The following is an 18,744-nucleotide window of genomic DNA, read 5'->3' as shown; positions in this document are numbered from 1 at the left end:
TCCCGTAGTTTACCATGCCTGACCCACAGTAGAGTTCTTAAGAAATACTATTGTCTTTTCCCCATTTCTTATTTCCTCTTTAAATAAAATAAATTCAATGTTTGTCTTTCTAGTGTGTTGACATGTCTCCTATTCTCCCAAATTCCTCAAAGACCAGTGCATCAATTTACCAATCTCATTTTCACATTCCTTCAGTGTAATAAGTGAATTAAAGCCAATTTATTATCCAGGATTGCCTCATTTATTTCAAAATAAGCTGTGTACCAAGAAAGCTCTATTCCCTCAGCAAGAGCTAACTCCAGTTTTAAAGCTCATTCTAGAGAAAAACAGACTTTTATAGTTTGTTTTAGCTATTAAAGACCCCTTTTAAAAAAGAAATAGGCCTTTGGATGTTGCCAGGGGTTAGAAAGCTAGTCCAGAGACTGAGAAGGTAAACAAAGAAGCAGGGGAAAATCTGATTTTGAGTGTTTAGAGTGTGTGAAATGTCACTTTTCCCCTTAACCTCTCCCTTAAGGAAAAGGAGAGATTGTTAAAGTAGTGTCTGGTCAGGGCGCACACATGTAGAAGGTTTCTGTAACTCTAGGGTAAAATACAGATCTGTTAAAATTTTCATGAGTTTCTTATACTTGTCAGAAGTTGCCTACAGCTTAGATGATATTTTCCTGATAGTTTGCAAACTTCTACTGACTTCTCTGTTTTTCTATTCACCCATACCCATTTATTTTCTCTTTACTGCATTTTACTCTCTTAGGAAGATAAAACAGAAAAGCAAAACAAAACAAAAACCCCAAAAAACTAAGTCTGAAGCAGACTGTTGAATAATATTACTTTAACTGATGAACAGATTTTCCTCCCACAAAGAAGGAAAAAGGGAGAAAATTCGTAGCTCTTCTCTCTTTTTAAAGACTGTGCTGGAAAATTCCAAAACGTTATCGGAATAAAGGAATGATTTCGGGGGCTCAGAACAACTCGGGGAAAGACACTAAAATTTATCGAGCATTTAACGTCACCTGCCACAAATTTAAAATGTGTTTTTTAAAGAACAAACATTTCATGATTTTATTGTATCCTTATGACAGCCTTTCAGGGTATGGGGATTATCCCCATTTTGCAGATGAGCAAACTGAGACCTGGAGAGGCTAAGTAACTTGTTAAGGATCACCCAGGTGGGAACTGACCAAATTAAAATCCAACACTTCATGCCAGGTGCGGTGGCTCACACCTGTAATCCAAGCACTTTGGGAGGCCAAGGCGGGTGGATCGCCTGAGGTCAGGAGTTTGAGACCAGCCTGACCAAGATGGTGAAACCCTGTCTCTACTAATAATACAAAAATTAGCCAGACATGGTGGCACAGGCCTGTAATCCTAACTACTTGAGAGGCTGAGACAGGAGGATTGCTTGAACCTGCGAGGTGGTGGTTGCAGTGAGCCGAGAGCGTGCCATTGCACTCCAGCTCGGAGTGCAAGACTGTGTCTCAAAGAGAAAAAAAAAAAACAACCAAAAAACAACACTTTGATTTGCTGTAAGACCCTCTCCATGAATATTAAACTGGTAAACCTCATACATAATGATGAGATTAGTCATCTACAGAAGTAACTCAGGGCTTGTCTGTAAACATCCTATGCTCCAAAGTGACTGCAGTGTAATCTCAGGAAGGCAAGACTGGAATGAGATCGTAAATAAAAAAATTGACATCTAATACATAGTATTGGTCTTGTCTGAAGAAAGACTGTTAACAGAGGGGGATGGTCAGTACGGAATTGTAAACAGGAGGTCAAAGAGGACGAATGTGTTATTTATACCCACCAGAACGCAGGGAAGAGTGGTGAGAAGCAGCAGGAACTCTTCTGTCTGCTCGGCAGGCGGGCAGCTCCGTGTGGTGGAGACATTTGCTTCCACTATTATGGTTGAAGTCAGCGGCCATAAGATCATCTATAGACTGAGAGAAGACAGTGTGGACAAGGTCCTCAGGGCACAGGCTCTCTAGGGGAGCATGAGTTCATGTTCTCCAATCTTTCCAACTACCATGCATGGAAGATATTAGAATGAACTTTCCCCAGATGAGAAAACAGGCATGGAGAAGTTACACTTGGGCAAGTCAAAGAGGGGTACAGATAGGCTTAAGCCCAGTCTAATTCAGGACTCTCTTGACTACGTTGCTCTCTCTCTCTCTCTCTCTTCTTTTTCCTTGAGATGGAGTCTCGCTCTGTCTCCCAGGCTGCAGTACAGTGGCCTGATTGGCTCACTGCAACCTCCGCCTCCCAAGTTCAAGCCACTCTCCCGCCTCAGCCTCCCAAGTAGCTGGGACTACAGGCGCCCGCCACCACGCCTGGCTAATTTTTTTCTTTTTTTCGTATTTTTAGTAGAGACAAGGTTTCACCGTGTTAGCCAGGATGGTCTCGATCTCTTGACCTCATGATCCGCCCGCCTCGGTCTCCCAAAGTGCTGGGATTACAGGCGTGAGCCACTGCGCCCGGCCACATTGCTCTGTCTCTTAATAGTCTTGTCATTCCTGGGATGCTGCCATTTGTTTTCTTTTCTAATGGATAGTGGATCGTGAAGTTGGGTTCACGTGGGTGACTTGAATTCTAGAGAGCCAGGCAATGTCACAGCTTCCTGGCCAGTTTGTGCCTGTTGGGGGATTCCCCATCTTTGATGCCTTTGACTCCCAGTCCCTGAGGGACACTCACTTCCCTGGAAAGCACTGTCTTGGACTGCACGAGTGATTTTCTATTGGTTGGTTTCCGACTGGGCGGGCACTTAGCTCCATGCTGGTCTGTGCCTGGCTGAGATATCTAAGAGCAGCTCATTGCCATATTCTGAATCCCAGCCCTCAGAGGAGCAGCCAGCACCTCTGCTTCCTGCCTCCTCTGGCAGATGGCCCTGATCTGAGAGTTTAAGTGATAGCTATCTGAGAGGAGTGATTGGTAGAGACAGTAGCACCTTGTTTTAATAATTTAAAAATCATAAAATTTTACCACTTTGGATACAAAAGCTTTTAAGAGGCACTTAATAAAAATGTTTAGTTGCTTTCCACAATGAGAAAACATTGTTATAACTAAAGCACACTTCAGATATTTAAGCATTAAAGCATCCCCGGAGACTTATTCTTAACAGTAAAATGTATTGCTTTGTTCAAGATGATTCTGTAGTGGAGAGGCATTACAGAGGCAAGAAGAGACGAGAATTCTTTATAATTAGTGTGCACTGTTTGAACGTAAATGAGTACTTGAAAACAGTTTGCTCTCTTAAACATCCTAAGTTTTCCCACTGTCGTCTTCCATAAGGTATTAATTGGTTTAAACAGCCTTTTTATTTGTAGGCAGCACAAAGGTTAACTTCAGTCCAGCCCCTGTCTAGTTATCATCAACTCCAAATGCTAATGCTGTTTGAATTCATCAGACAGAATTGAGCTTTCTGTATGTAGTCATGGCCTCTTAAAACTTACAAGGCCAGGCGCAGTGGTTCATGCCTGTAATCCCAGCACTTTGGGAGGCCGAGGTGGGTAGATTACCTAAGGTCAGGAGTTTGAGACCAGCCTGGCCAACATGGGGAAACCCCGTCTCTACTAAAAATACAGAAGTTAGCCGGGCATGGTGGTGCATGCCTGTAATCCCAGCTACTTGGGAGGCTGAGTCAGGAGAATTGCTTGAACACAGGGGGCGGAGGCTGCAGTGAGCCGAGATCGTGCCACTGCACTCCAGCCTGGGTGACAGAGTGAGACTCTGTCAAACAAACAAACAAAAAACCGAAACTTGGAAACTATATATAGTGTCTCCATATGAAATGATACTAGAGAAATTTTATAAAAGAAGGGTCTTCAAGTATAGATAAAAGACAGCTGTATTCTATTATAAATGTTTTCTTATATCTCAGACCCAGGTAAGTTACAGGTCATGCTCGGCACCTGCCCCCGTGCATATAGCAGCAGGTTGTTGTAACATCAGCTTATTGAGAATGTGGATCACTATAACATAGGAGTCATGTTATGCTGCTTTTTAAATTCCCTCACAGCAGTGCACTATATTCCAATACTAACATGTGGAAAAAAAATACTGAATACCCCCTTGTTTTTTAGTAAGACCATAGAGCAGGACATTTGCAATTTTATAATGGTTTTATTTTTAAGGTCAGGCATTTAAAGTGGCACAAAGCTTTGATGTGGGCTTACATTCTGAGTATTATAAACATTTAGCACAAAGTAAGAACTTACTTAAAAGATGCTCCAGCTTCCAGGGTGCTGTTTCTGTGTCAAATACTGAAAATTTGGGATCGTTTTAAAAATAAACACTTATCTAAGTTGGCATGCAAAATGGGGCATTTAGAAAGCCATGAAAATAAGCCCATGCATAAACTATGGCATTAAAAAGGTAACTGTGAACTTTACAGATGGACTAGCATGAAAGAAGCTGTCTTTTGCTAGGGTGGATACAAGAGTTTGCAGCTCTTTGCTGCAAAAAAATAAGAGCAGAAACTTAAGTTGTTTAGTTGTTTTGAAATAACAGCTACACAGAGGGCTCCTTCTGGTTCATCCATATTTTATTAGGGCAGCAGTTAAAAAATTCATTAGAGACACCCATCTGTAGCTAGCAGCACTCTTGAGGGGGGCTCAGATGGTGATCAGATTTTGGAGTAGCACTTTACACTAAAAGAAAAAGACAATCGTTTAGGAGAATTAATAGCACAATGGAGAGAGGCTGCTTGATGCATTTTGAAACATACCCTTCCACATGGTTTATGAATCTTTTGCTACTGAATTCCTCAGCCACCTGCTTCATTTGGGAAAGAGAGATCCAGGCATAACAAGGAGAGAAAAATTGGATCAGAGAGTTGAGACTGTATTGGTCAATGGAGAACATAGAGTGTCTATATGATCCGTGCTGGGCTCTCACTCGTGTGTGTGTGTGTGTGTGTGTGTGTGTAAATCACGTTGGCCCCCTGGGGAACTTCATCAGTACAAAAAAAAGCTTGTGGTCAGAGCTGAGGCTGCCCTGGTTTACCTTGGCCTTGAACTCCACCTCCCTGGTGGTCAGGTCCAGGTGCCTTTGCCTCATCTTTATTCAAGAATTGAAAATAACTCTAGTTATTGAATGGCAATGGAGGGGAAGTGACCTCTCCTCTACCCTCCTAGATTCCCTAGCTGGGTCTATGAAATTGACAACAGATAGATTAACAGGAGAATAGGCATAGACATTTATTAGTTTTTTTTTTTTTTTAGAAGGAGTTTTACTCTTGTTGCCCAGACTGGAGTGCAATGGCACGATCTTGGCTCACTGCAACCTCCGCCTCCTGGGTTCAAGCGATTCTCCTGCCTCAGCCTCCCGAGTAGCTAGGATTACAAGTGCCCTCTGCCACCATACCCTGCTAATTTTTTGTACTTTTAGTAAAGACAGGGTTTCACCATGTTGGCCAGGCTGGTCTTGAACTCCTGACCTCAGGTAATCCGCCTGCCTCGGCCTCTCAAAGTGCTGGGATTACATGCATGAGCCACCGTGCCCAGCCTATTTATTAATTTTTAATATTATGTGCATGGGGGGCATCACAGGAAAAAAATAGTGAATACCCCAAAAAGCGGTGAGATTTGAGAGCTTATATACTGTTTTCATAGGGGAAGGGGAGGAGGATATAGGTTGTGATTTTTAGAAATGTGCTGTTAGAACAGCAGATGGAAGATAGGAGAGTTTGTGACAAAGTTTGTCTGGGTGTGGTGTCGACTCCTAGTTTCATCTACTGCAATACAAATCCATCTTCCCTGGTTGAGGAAACTTCCAGGAAGGGAATTCATGACAACGGAGTTCCCTTTGGTGCATCTGTTTTGAGCAGATAAAGGGAGTTCAGAGAAAACCTTTCCCTGCACTTGCTGTTTTTTAAGTGCCTTCAGCTCAAAATAATCAATATTCCAAAGCAGCATAGTTTGGAGTGGCTTATTTTGGTTTCCTTCAGTGACTCTGTGCCAGGCATGGTATTGAGTGGTTAAAGTCATAATCTCATCTATCCTTCCAGCAATCCTAGGGGTGGAGTACCATTTTACAGATGAGATAATGGAAGCAACAGAGAGGTTAGTCACCTGACCATGCTCACTCATAAAAGGCAGAGCTAAATTTCATCTTCTGCTGTTAAGCCCAGGTCCATAAACTGTGTGCATATACATGTTTTTTTAGATAAACTTTCTATTTTGGAATAATTATAGATTTATCGCAAAGCTGCAGAGACAGCACAAAGTTCCTTTCACCCAGCTTCCTCTAACGGTAAGGGCTTATATAATCATGGTGCATGTATTAAGACTCAAAAATGAACATTGGTGCAATGAACTAAACTATAGATCTTATTCAGATTTCACCAGTATCCTTTTCCTGTTCCCCGATCCAATCCAGGATCCCACACTGTGTGTCACATGCATGGTTTTTGACCCTTAAACACGAAGTGGGCTGGATGTCAAACTGCTGGGTGGCCTGTTTCTCCTCATTACTGATGAAGAAAGTGAGACGCTGGTGCCATCTGTCACCTTCCTTGTGGGGCCCAGGACTCTCATTGTCTAATGGAAAGGGGAAAAGAAATCCTATGTAGGGTAGAAGATTTAGAACAGAGGCATGGGGACAAATTTTAAATATAGACCATACTTTTTCTACTTGTACTAGTTTGTAGCTAAAACCACATTCAAGAAATAGAAAAAGATTGGGGGAGAGAGAATATTCTGCAAAGCAACAACCTCTCTAGCATCATTAATGTTAAGCGTATGATGCATTTGAATCCCAAGTGTACTAGGATGTTAAATAGGACTTTTCCTTAAAACAAAGCTTTCCAGTCCTGACTGCCCCCTAGAATCACCTGGATAGTGTCAAGAAGCACCAATACCGGAGGCCCATCCCTCGATGTTGTAATTTCATCAGTCTTGGTTGTGATCTGGACCTCAGAATTTTTAAAAGATACCGCCATGATTTTTTTTTCTTTTTTTGAGACAGAGTCTTGCTCTGTTGCCCAGGCTGGAGTGCAATGGCATGACTGTGGCTCACTGCCGCCTTGCCTTCCCGGGATCAAGCTATCCTCCTGGGCACATCTAGGATGCATGTAATTTGCCTGTATTCTGTGACCAGCCCTTCTGTGAACACCCCCTCTGTTACCAACCCCTCCTGGAATCCCAGTGTGGTTTCCTTGGGTGGTTTCTGGTCACTTTTTTCTCAAGCCCTCTTCTTCTTTCAGGATTTGCCTTCCTAGGCGGCCTCATTTAACCCTCCTGGCTTTCCCACTTGCATGGCATGTGTTTCCACCTCTCTGTGGCCCAGGTCCTGCCTGGGCCCTGTCCTCTCGGTACCCACCTGGAAGCCACCCTGGGCCTATTCCCATCCTGTCGTCTGCCTCATCCTCCACAGCTGCCATGCTGTCCGTACCCAAGTCCCAGTGGTTCTGAACTTCTTCAAGCTGGCTGCACTCAACACTGCCTTTCACACTGTGCTTGCTCTTCCCTCCACCGGCAATGGCCTCACCCTCCTTTTTGGCTTGGGAAGCCTCAGCCTTCCAGTTAACTTTCCTGGCCTCCTGCAGTGGAGTTGCTCACAGCCTGGTCTGCATCTGCTTGTTGACATGTCTGTCTTCCCCAGGGAGCCATGAGCTCCGTTAAGGACAGGGACCATGACTTTGAAAAATTAATAATTAATTTTTAGAGACGGGGTCTTGCTAAGTTGCCCAGGCTGGAGTGCAGTGGCTATTCATAGGAGCAATCATAGCTCATTGCAGCCTTGAACTCCTGGGCTCAAGTGATCCTCCCAGCTCAGTCTTCCGAGTAGCTGGGACTACGGGGGCATATATGCACCCAACTTGAAAAAGCATTATCAAATATTTCACAGTTATAAAAACTGTATTTATATATAATTATATGTTTAATATATAATTACACATAGGTTTTACATGTGCTGTTTGAAAATAATACAATCAGTTCCTGTATAACCACCACTTAAGAAATGGAACGTTACCCTTGAATTACTATATAATTGCATGCATTTTTTCGTATGTATTGTTTGAGAAAAATACAGCAGGCACCTGTGTAAATACCAGCAGGCTTAAAAATGGAACATTACCCTCGAGGTCCCTTGCACATCACGTCCTGTTCCCTGTTAAGACTGGTTTATCATTCTTTTGCTTTTGTTTATACTTTTAGGACGTATCTGTCTCCTGTGCTAAAAGACTGTTCCAAGCAGAACAGTCATTCCAGTTTCAGTGATTCTGGGCTGAGACTGTAGACAATTAAATAAAAAGCCAATTCAGTGTGGGATTCATCCCTTCCGACTGTGAGGCTGTTGTAAGGAAGTAGTGTTTGTGGGAATGCCACCTGGGAGTCAAATCTCTAGCCTTTGTGTGATCAGGAGGCTGACAGGAAAACAGCGACAGAGCTTTGCCTCTGGTGGAACTCCTGCTGGCCTGCAGACCTGTTGGCATCTGTACCTGCAGTCCACTCAGCTTTCCAGATGACTGAAATGCCCCAACAGGGTAGAGTGGCTCACCTCTCCAAGAAAGAGCAGCTGGTGAATAATCATGCCTAGGAAAACAATCCGCCTGGCAAGGAGATGGATGGTATCCGTTGGTGAATGTGATGGCAGCAAGCCCAGTGCAAGATTCTGTGGCGATTCCTTGATTGACCTGCTCGGTTGGTGGATTTTGAAAGGGAGTGGGAAGGACTGCTTCACTTGCACAGAACTCTCTCTCTCTCTCGCGCCATCTTCATATCGATGTCTACCTTTCTCTTTGTGTATATGTGTTTATAAATATTTCATATGTATATTTGCGTACAGACATATACACATTTGGATTTATATTTGTATACATTTTGTATCAGTCAGTTTTCATCCTGCTGATGGAGATAAACCCGAGACTGGGAAGAAAAAGAGGCTTAATTGGACTTACAGTTCCACATGGCTGGGGAGGCCTCAAAATCATGGCAGGAGGTGAAAGGCACTTCTTTATTTTATTTTATTGTATTTTATTTGTTTGAGACACAGAGTCTCGCTCTGTTGCCCAGGCTGGAATGCAGTGGTACAATCTCGGCTCACTGCAACGTCTGCCTCCCAGGTTCAAGCGATTCTTCTGCCTCAGCCTCCCGAGTAGCTGGGACTACAGGTTCCCGCCACCACGCCCAGCTAATTTTTGTATATTTAGTAGAGACGGAGTTTCACCATATTGGCCAGGCTGGTCTCGAACTCCTGACCTTGTGATCTGCCTGCCTCAGCCTCCCAAAGTGCTGGATTACAGGCATAAGCCACCACACCCGCCCTGGCAAAAGGCACTTCTAACCCAAAAGTCCACAGTCCAAAGTCTCATCTGAGACAAGGCAATTCCCTTCTGCCCATGAGCCTGTAAAATCAAAAGCAAGTTAGTTACTTCCTAGATACAATGGGGGTATCAGTATTGGGTAAATACAGCTGTTCCAAATAGGAGAAATTGGCCAAAACAAAGGGGTTACAGGGCCCATGCAAGTCTGAAATCCAGTGGAGCAGTCAAATTTTAAAGCTCCAGAATGACCTCCAGATCTCACATCCAGGTCACACTGATCCAAGAGGTGGGTTCCCATGGTCTTGGGCAGCTCCACCCCTGTGGCTTTGCAGGGTACAGCCTCCCTCCCAGCTGCTTTCGCAGGTTGGCACTGAGTGTCTGCAGCTTTTCCAGTTGGATAGTGCAAGCTGTCGGTGGATCTACCATCCTGGGGTCTGGAGGATGGTGACCCTCTTCTCACAACTCCACTAGGTGGTGCCCCAGTAGGAACTCTGTGTGGGGGCTCCAACCCCATATTTCCCTTCCTCTGCCCTAGCAGAGATTCTCCATGAGTGCCCGGCACCTGCAGCAAACTTCTGCCTGGGCATCCAGCCGTTTCCAGACATGTTCTGAAATCTAGGTGGTGGTTCCCAAACCCCAGTTCTTGACTTCTGTGCACTTGCAGGCTCAACACCAAGTGGAAGCTGCCAAGGCTTGGGGCTTGCACCCTCTGAAGCCACGGCCCAAGCTCTATGTTGGCCCTTTCCAGCCACAGCTGGAGCAGCTGGGACACAGGGTACTAAGTCCCCACACACACAGCACGGGGACCTTGGGCCTGGCCCACAAAACCTTTTTTTCCTTCTGGACCTCCAGGCCTGTGATGGGAGGGGCTGTTGTGAAGACCTTTGACATGCCGAGGAGATATCTTCCCCATTGTCCTGGGGCTTAACATTTGGCTCATTGTTACTTATGCAAATTCCTGCAGATGGCTTGAATTTCTCCTCAGAAAATGGGTTTTTCTTTTCTGTCACATTGTTATGCTGCAAATTTTTTGAACTTTTATGCTCTGCTTCCCTTATATATCTGAATGCCTTTAACAGCACCCAAGTCACCTCTTGAATGCTTTGCTGCTTAGAAATTTCTTCCACCAGATACCCTAAATCATCCCTCTCAAGTTCAAAGTTCCACAAATCTCTAGGGCAAAGGTAAAATGCTGCCAGTCTCTTTGCTAAAACATAACAAGAGTCACCTTTGCTCCAGTTCCCAACAAGTTCCTCATCTCCATCTGAGACCACCTCAGCCTGGACCTTATTGTTCCTATCACTATCAGGCTTTTGTTCAAAGCCATTCAACAAGTCTCTAGGAAGCTCCAAACTTTCTCACATTTTCCTATCTTCTTCTGAGTGCTCCAAACTGTTCCAGCCTCTGCCTGTTACCCAGTTCCAAAGTTGCTTCCACAGTTTTGGGTATCTTTTCAGGAACACCCCACTCTACTGGTACCAATTTACTGTGTTAGTCCATTTTTATGCTGCTGATAATGACATACCTGAGACTGGGAAGAAAAAGAGATTTAATTGGACTTACAGTTCCACACAGCTGGGGAGGCCTCGGAATCATGGCGGGAGGTGAAAGACACTTCTTACACGGTGGCGGCAAGAGAAAATGAGGAAGAAGCAAAAGCAGAAACCCTTGATAAACCCATCAGATCTCATGAGACTTACTACCATGAGAACAGTATGGGGGAAACTGCCCCCATCATTCCATTGATGTCCCACTAGGTCCCCTCCCACACCACATGGGAATTACGGGAGTAAAATTCAAGATGAGATTTGGGTGGGGACACAGCCAAACCATATAAGATTTGTATTATTTTTATATCACACATTGTGCTCCCCCAACAATGTTCCTTCATGCACATGGATGGTGGTGTTGAAAATGCACTTTCTGTTGGACTTCCAATTTTAGGCCAAACTTAGGCCCAGGTTGTTGAATTAATAATGAATAAATCTAGACAAAAGTAGAATGGTGGTTACCAGGGACTGGGGAAGGGGGAAATGGGGAGTTAATATTTAATGGGTACCATGTTTCAGTTTGGGAAGGTGAAAAAGTTCTTCAGGTGCATGATGGTGATGACTGTACAACAATGTGAATGTACTTAATGCCACTGAATGATACATTGAAACATGGTAAAAATGGTAATTTTATGTTAGGTATATGTTACCTAACATAAAATTAAAGAAAAGTGAAAAAAAATCATAGGGAAAATTCAGCGGAAGCCTCAGGAAATGGTAGGGGAGGTCAATTCCAAACCCACATACATTCTAAAATGTCAGAAATGGTCAGTTAGCAAAGTAGAGATTAATTAGATTTTACACTTATATGTTTTTTTTGACATTTCTGGGAATAAAGAGAGAAGAGTGTGATAATTCCTCTTCCATGTCAGTTCTAGAACCTTCTTTTTGTTCCTTACCCTGGTGCTTGTATGAGTATGTACGTGTGTGTGTGTGTGTGTGTGTGTGTGTGTGTGTGTGTGTTTGCAAACATGGACAATGGCTGGTGGGTTTGCTACTCTATTTCTAGTATTTCTGTGCCACCTTATTAATAGGAGAGCTGTGGGATCAGGCCTCTGGATGTAACCCTGTCCTTAGTGCTTCTGAGTTCAAACTGACTAACTCACAAAATATGTCTGCATGGGGACTGACTTGTGGCATTCATTTTCTCAAAGGGCAAAAAACCTTTTGTTTCTGGTAGAAATCAAAGATGTGTTTGTGATGGCCCTCACTTCTTTTTCACCAAGTGCAGCACCCTTCTTCCCTTTAATCCCATGAGGTGGTTTTACCGGGTGGCACATAATTTGGAGCTCATGGAAGGCCTAAGAACCATTAACTAACTGAGCTAACCAGGTTCCTCCATTAGTTTAATTTCAAATTGAATTCTCCTTCCTCCATGATTGAAAGAGTACCTTCAATTCCTGTAACAGTTTTTGTATGCCTGACTGACATCCCTTGCTAGATCATAAGCAGTTTGAAGGCAGGGATGGTGTCTTGTTTATGTCTGTAACCTGTGTATCATCTAATGTTCAATAAGGAATTGTTTTATGGAAATGGATTACATGATTAAATTGGAAATAGAATACAGGTTGATTTATTCCACTCCCAGCTTGCCTTGCTCACTGGATGCTTATTACAGTGACCTGAAGGCACTTCAGAAGCCTTAAGTGCTCTCTGAATTATTGAAGGAAGATGGACTTTGGCTCAGTAGAGTGTGTGTGCTTAGTGCCTATTACTGGATTCTGATTCTTTGGAAACAAATTAATCCAGAGGGATATATTGTTTCTTTATGGTTCTGAATATTTGGTTAGCCTGAATGTGTTAAGATCTTACACCCCAACCATGACAGATGGGATTAAAATTCCTTTCCTGAAAAGAATATATTCCTTTATGCTTCCACTATAAATTTATATGCAAGTCATGTTTTGTAAAGTCGTGTTCTTCTCTTGCTATTTGGTGCATTCCCTGCAGCAGCCTCGAGGTCCCAGCATTTTCCCTTCAGGAGACCTTAGAATTATTGGGGTACGGGGCAGCCAAGTGACCTGCCCAAGCCCATGTGTCATTTTTTTTTGTTGTTTGTTTGAGACAAGAGTCTTGCTCTGTCACCCAGCCTGGAGTGCAGTGGTGTGGTCTCGGCTCACTGCAACCTCCATCTCCCAGGTTCCAGTGATTCTCCTGCCTCAGCCTCCCGAGTAGCTGGGATTACAGGCGTGCACCACCACACCAAGCTAATTTTTGTATTTTTAGTAGAGATGGGGCCTCGCCATGTTGCCCAGGCTGGTCTCGAACTCCTAACCTCAAGTGATCCACCCACCTCAGCCTCCCAAAGTGCTGGGATTACAGGCATGAGCCACCGCTCCAGGACAAAAACTGAGTATCATGTTTTCTTAAACTGCATGTTTAAGATTTCATATTTAAAAATGAATATTGTCTGGCCAATGTGTATTTTAATTTCTTCTCTGATATACTGTAAACTAGGATTGTTTTAGGAATTATAAGGACCTCAGGAAACTTCTGTGTAGTATAAACTGGAAACAATTCATATCCACCACAGAAAATAATTAACAGTGCTGAATGTTAATGATACGTAGGGGGGAATGAGTGATGGAGGGAATGAGTGATATGGACAATTGGTGAAGCCCTGTTGACTGAGTGATCAGGAGAAGGGAGCTGATGGGGAAGGGATTGGAAGCTGAAGGCTGGGAAGGATTTGGATAGATGAAGGGAGAACATAAGAGGGAGGGCCCACAGGATTCTTGCTGATCTGGCTGGTTAATATTGGCTTGCCTCAATTTTCCTTCTAAGCTAGGTAAACATATATTTCCAGGCATCCTATTTGGACTGTATATAGAGACCCAGTGACATCTGGGTCTGTTCTAAGCTGCTTTCACTTCCCTCCAATCAGAGCTTGTTGGGCTCAATAAGGTGGAGATGGGGGTCATATATTACCAGGGCAAGCAGGTCTGTGCTTCAGAGAAGAAGTAAGGCATCAGCGCTTCCCTCTAAAATTGATCTGTTGCGGAACAAGAGGCCTCGAGGAGCAGAGAAAGCTGCGCCAGGCTCCCTTTCCCTGCTCAGTCGTTCGTTCCTGGACTAGATGGGTGGAACGAGGCATCTCTGGGTTTCACAGAACACAGAGGGCACAGCTTGTTTCCTAACCGGCTCTCAAAACCTACCTGTACTTTGGGCTTTTTCTTCACCTTGCCATATGTTGCTTCCTGCCCTTTTGAACCTCCTTCCAGAGCTGATTGCACTTACGTGCTAGGAAAAGGAGTATTTGTCTCCAAGGTCTGAATGCATCCTAATCCTTATTGAACTGCACGGTGTGATGGCACGACTTGGATATGTAAGTGAGAACTGATTCTGGTCACAGGGGATGTCATAAGTTTCCTCAAAAAATAAAAATAAAAAAGAGGAAAAAAATAGTGAGAAAAAATGGCCTTTCGTTATGGGAAACTGGGAGTTTTTCCTACAGATTTCATTCCTGCCTTATATGGGTTTCCTGGAATTCTTCTAGCAGATTCCAGCAGTGCCCTCCGGATCTGCCCTCTGCACTCTGAGGGTTAGGATTCATAGTGTGTGACAGTCTTTGCTGTTCGGCCCACCTTCTGGGAAAGCCAGTGGCCAGGGGATGGTTTGCATGAGCCCTCAGCAGGGTGCAGAAGCCAGGTGGTTCCCATATCTCATTCCCACGTTTGGTAAACACCTCTCTTACCTTTGCTCTCCTGGGTTTGTTGCTCCTGGTCCCCGGCTCATCACAGCTTCCCAGGGCCCCGGTAGAAACAAGGGTTCACAGTGGGTAACCTCACTGTGCTGCAGCTGGAACCTGGCTTGCAGGATTTCAGGACCTTTGGTTGAGTGGTTTTAGAAAAGGCTACTCAGGGGCTGGGCGCAGTGGCTGTGGCTCACAACTGTAATCCCAGCACTTTGGGAGGCCTAGGCGGGGGGATCACCTGAGATCAGGAGTTCGAGACCAGCCTGGCCAATATGGTGAAACCCCCTCTCTACTAAAAATACAAAAATTAGCTGGGCGTGGTGGCAGGCACCCGCAATCCCCGCTACTTGGGAGGCTGAGGCAGGAGAATCACTTGAACCTGGGAGGCGGAGGTTGCAGTGAGGCGAGATTGTGCCACTGCACTCCAGCCTGGGCAACAAGAGCGAGACTGGCTAAAAAATAATAATAATAATAATAATAAAAAAAAAAAACAAAAGAAAAAAGAAAAAAAGAAAAGGCTACTCAGGCTGAAGTGCCCTCAGGCCTTGGAAAAGAAATGAAATTTCAAACAAATTATTTTCTACTTAGCCTTTTTCTTTTAACTTCAGAAGGGTTATCTGGATGACTGGTACTTACATAAAAAAATAGTTAAAAGTCTTTTTAAACCACAGACAATATAGGTTTCACTGGACTCATTTTTCAAGATACGAAATTGTTGAATTGTTTTCCTTTGGTAATTGAAGCCAGAATTCAGTGTTTTCTCTAACTTCCTTTCGGATTCTTTGCTCTCTGGAGAACGTTTTGCCTGCTTTGCAAGGGGGTGTGAGTGCGTGTCCCTGAGGGCCTCTCTCTGCCCTCTCCTAACGCCCGGCCACCCTGTTCCGACTGCTCCCCCTGCCGGTCGGGCCCGGACACTGCAGGGAGCCTCACGTCCTCGGATGACGGATTCCTGTACATCTCATCACATCCTTTTCTACTGGCTTCAACTTGGATGGCCTCTGTCTTGAAGAAAGAAAGAAAAAAATGAAATGTTTCTTCTGCCTTCCTGTCATTTTACGCTGTCGCCCTAACTGATATACTTGTAGGCAAAGGGAATTGAAAGGGCATGCACTTTGGAACGAGACAAGCCTCAGTTCAAATCCGGGCTTTGGGAAACCACGATCCGGGAGTTCTGGGGCAAAGTAAGGCTTTCTGAGCTTTAGCTGTATTATTTGTAAAATGGGAATAGTACCTATCTCCTAGGGTTATAGTGTTAAATGCCTCCCTTCCTTTCTTTACTCTGACTTCCTCCACCACCACCTCATGGTCCCTGCTTCCATTCCTCCCTTCCCTGCAAGCTTCCGGAATTCTGTGTACCCTGGGCAGCAATAGCCCTTCTGGGGCTCCCCGCAGTTGGCAAGAGCAAGTCACTGTGTGAGCAAGTCTTGGGCTCTGTTATCTTCAGATGCTCAAGTCAGGAAATAGGGGGCTGGATGTCATTGTGCTCATTTCCCCAGAGATTATCAATGCCACCCCCACCCCTTTTAGGAGCTGGCATGTGCCATGATCGTAGCTCAGTGGGATCCTTAATGCCTAGTGATCTCGGCTTTACAGGACAAAGATTCCAAGCCCATTTCTGTTCTGGGAAGCAAAGCAGGATGTGTGGGCCTGGAGTGAAGCTTTGTTCCATTTCTCGCCATAGGCCGTGGTATGATTACAGCTGTGCCTAGTGCTGCCTGGTTTTACTTTCATGCCTGATTTGCAATGTGGCAGGGTCCTGAGATGAGAGCTCTGTGTGGGCCAGTAGAGTCAAGAGACTTTGGCCTGGTCACTTGGCTACTTGCAGGGGGTTCTGGAAAGTCAAGTTCTCTGAATCTCAGTTGCCTTTAATATAAAAGGAAAGCTATAGTTTCGGGTCTGATTGATTCACATGGTTTTGGTCGGGAGTGAGTGAAATTAATGTAAATTAAAACACATTATGAGTAGCAAAATGCTATGCAATCTAAAAATAACATTTTAATCACTCTTATCATCATATGTGCCGGGCACTGTTCTAAGCTGTCTACAAATAGTAACTCATTTAGTTGAATGCTCACAACCACCTTATGAGAGAGCTACTGTTAATATCACCACTTTACTGATGGGGAAACTGAGGCACAGAGAGGTTAAGTAACTTGTGGAAGGTCACACAACCAGCAAGTGGTACAATCAGGGTTTGAACCAGGCAATGAAGAGTCAGCATTTGTTATTGTTCCTATTCCTATAGCATAGCTGGGAAGGGAATGCAGCGCTGGTTTGTAGAACACATCAAGCAGGCCTCCTGTCATCCACTGAGTGAGATGAGATGATGGCCATACATTGCGGCACAGCCAGCTATCCATGGTCTGCAGCAACAGATCAGTCTTGCAGGGACATAGATAGCTCAGCTAGTGAACATTCACATGTTGTTCAACGAATAGCTAGAGTAAATAGTTGGATCTCATTTAGAGGCATGCTCTGGCATTCCTCTTTCACATCATTTGCTTTCCAGGCCCACTCCAGGATGAGAGTACTGATGTGCCATAAAAGACCAACAGGCAAGATGTTGGAGGGTTCAGGAGCTGCCAAGGTTGTGTTCATGCTGACCTGTTGGCATAGCGTACAGCAGTGCCAGCTGCTCTGCTAAACCGAGGAGCTGAGATGCTATGTTGATTTCTACATGTTCCAGGCAAACACTTCCTGAGGATTGTCAGGATTTATGTAATGGATTGGCCCTGGGACCACTGAGCCAGCATCTATCTTTGGCAGGTGTACCGAAAGATGACCTTTAAACCTGGGGATGTTCTCCAGATGCAGTTCCAGCTGGGCCAGTAAGATCTGCATGTTTATGGTGCTGTTTTGTCTTTTCTTCCCAGGCAGCCGGGATTGCTTACCACCTGCAGCGTGCTTTCGGAGGCGGCGGCTGGCACGGAGGCCAGGCTACATGAGAAGCTCGACAGGGCCTGGGATCGGGTTCCTTTCCCCAGCAGTGGGCACACTGTTCCGGTTCCCAGGAGGGGTGTCTGGCGAGGAGTCCTACCACTCGGAGTCCAGGGCCAGACAGTGTGGCCTTGACTCGAGAGGCCTCTTGGTCCGGAGCCCTGTTTCCAAGAGCGCAGCAGCCCCTGCTGTGACCTCTGTGAGAGGAACCTCGGTGCACTTTGGGATTCAGCTCAGAGGTGGCACCAGATTGCCCGACAGGCTTAGCAGGCCGTGTGGCCCTGGGAATGCTGGGTGGCAGCAAGAGTTTGCAGCCATGGACAGTTCTGATACCCTGGACACCAGCTGGGAGGCAGCCTGCAGCGATGGAGCAAGGCGTGTCCAGGCAGCAGGCTCTCTGCCATCAGCAGAGTTGAGTAGCAATAGCTGCAGCCCTGGCTGTGGCCCTGAGGTCCCCCCAACCCCTCCTGGCTCTCACAGTGCCTTTACCTCAAGCTTTAGCTTTATTCGGCTCTCGCTTGGCTCTGCCGGGGAACGTGGAGAAGCAGAAGGCTGCCCACCATCCAGAGGGGCCGAGTCCCGTTGCCAGAGCCCCCAGGAGATGGGAGCCAAAGCTGCCAGCTTGGACGGGCCTCACGAGGACCCGCAATGTCTCTCTCGGTCCTTCAGTCTCTTGGCTACACGGGTCTCGGTGGACTCAGCCCAGGCCGCAGGGAACAGCTGCAGGCCAGAGCGTGACATGCTTTCTTTACCAGACGTGGACCCTGGCTCCTCCAATTCTCTGGATCCTTCATTGGCTGGCTGTGGTGGTGATGGGAGCAGCGGCTCAGGGGATGCCCACTCTTGGGACACCCTGCTCAGGAAATGGGAGCCAGTGCTGCGGGACTGCCTGCTGAGAAACCGGAGGCAGATGGAGGTCAGTGTCTCCTCCACCTCTGCAGCCCGAGATTGTCGTGAGCTCAGATTAGCACTGGGCGGATGGCAGGAAATGAGGGGTTCTGGGCTCAACTGACTTCCTCCTGGAAGCTGCAGCAGCTCCTTTTGGAGCTGGCTGCACAGGATGTTGCTGCACTTCTGTCTCTTTGAATTGGACACAAATCTGCTCTCCTTTTTGTCTTCTCTGTCACTTAGGTGCTCAGATTTGCTCTCCATTGGGCCGCAGGCTCCTCCGCAGGCCCCGGTTTAGGTGAGACATGGTTCGTGCAGCCCAGCTCTGCTTTGAGACAGGAAACTGGGGGCAGGGGAGATTGAACTGGGCGGTGTTTGGAAGGAGTTGAGAGATTAAAAGATGGGGATGC

At 45.6% G+C, this 18,744-nt stretch overlaps 1 protein-coding gene across 6 annotated transcripts in view; it reads left to right on the top strand.

Annotated features, from left to right (window-relative positions):
- Positions 1-18,744, top strand: part of DISC1 (DISC1 scaffold protein) — a 418,421-nt gene that overhangs the window by 49,666 nt on the left and 350,011 nt on the right. For all 6 annotated transcript variants that reach the window (XM_054446009.2, XM_054445963.2, XM_054445979.2 and 3 more), the window contains exon 2: positions 17,383-18,362. In XM_054446009.2, coding sequence (XP_054301984.1) covers positions 17,383-18,362 — 980 coding nt within the window. The remainder of the gene's footprint in view (positions 1-17,382; positions 18,363-18,744) is intronic.

Source organism: Pongo pygmaeus, chromosome 1 (assembly GCF_028885625.2).
Source record: "Pongo pygmaeus isolate AG05252 chromosome 1, NHGRI_mPonPyg2-v2.0_pri, whole genome shotgun sequence".
NCBI classification, from domain to species: domain Eukaryota; kingdom Metazoa; phylum Chordata; class Mammalia; order Primates; family Hominidae; genus Pongo; species Pongo pygmaeus.
Note: the sequence above shows the minus strand (reverse complement) of the source record. Positions and strands in the feature narration are given on the sequence as shown.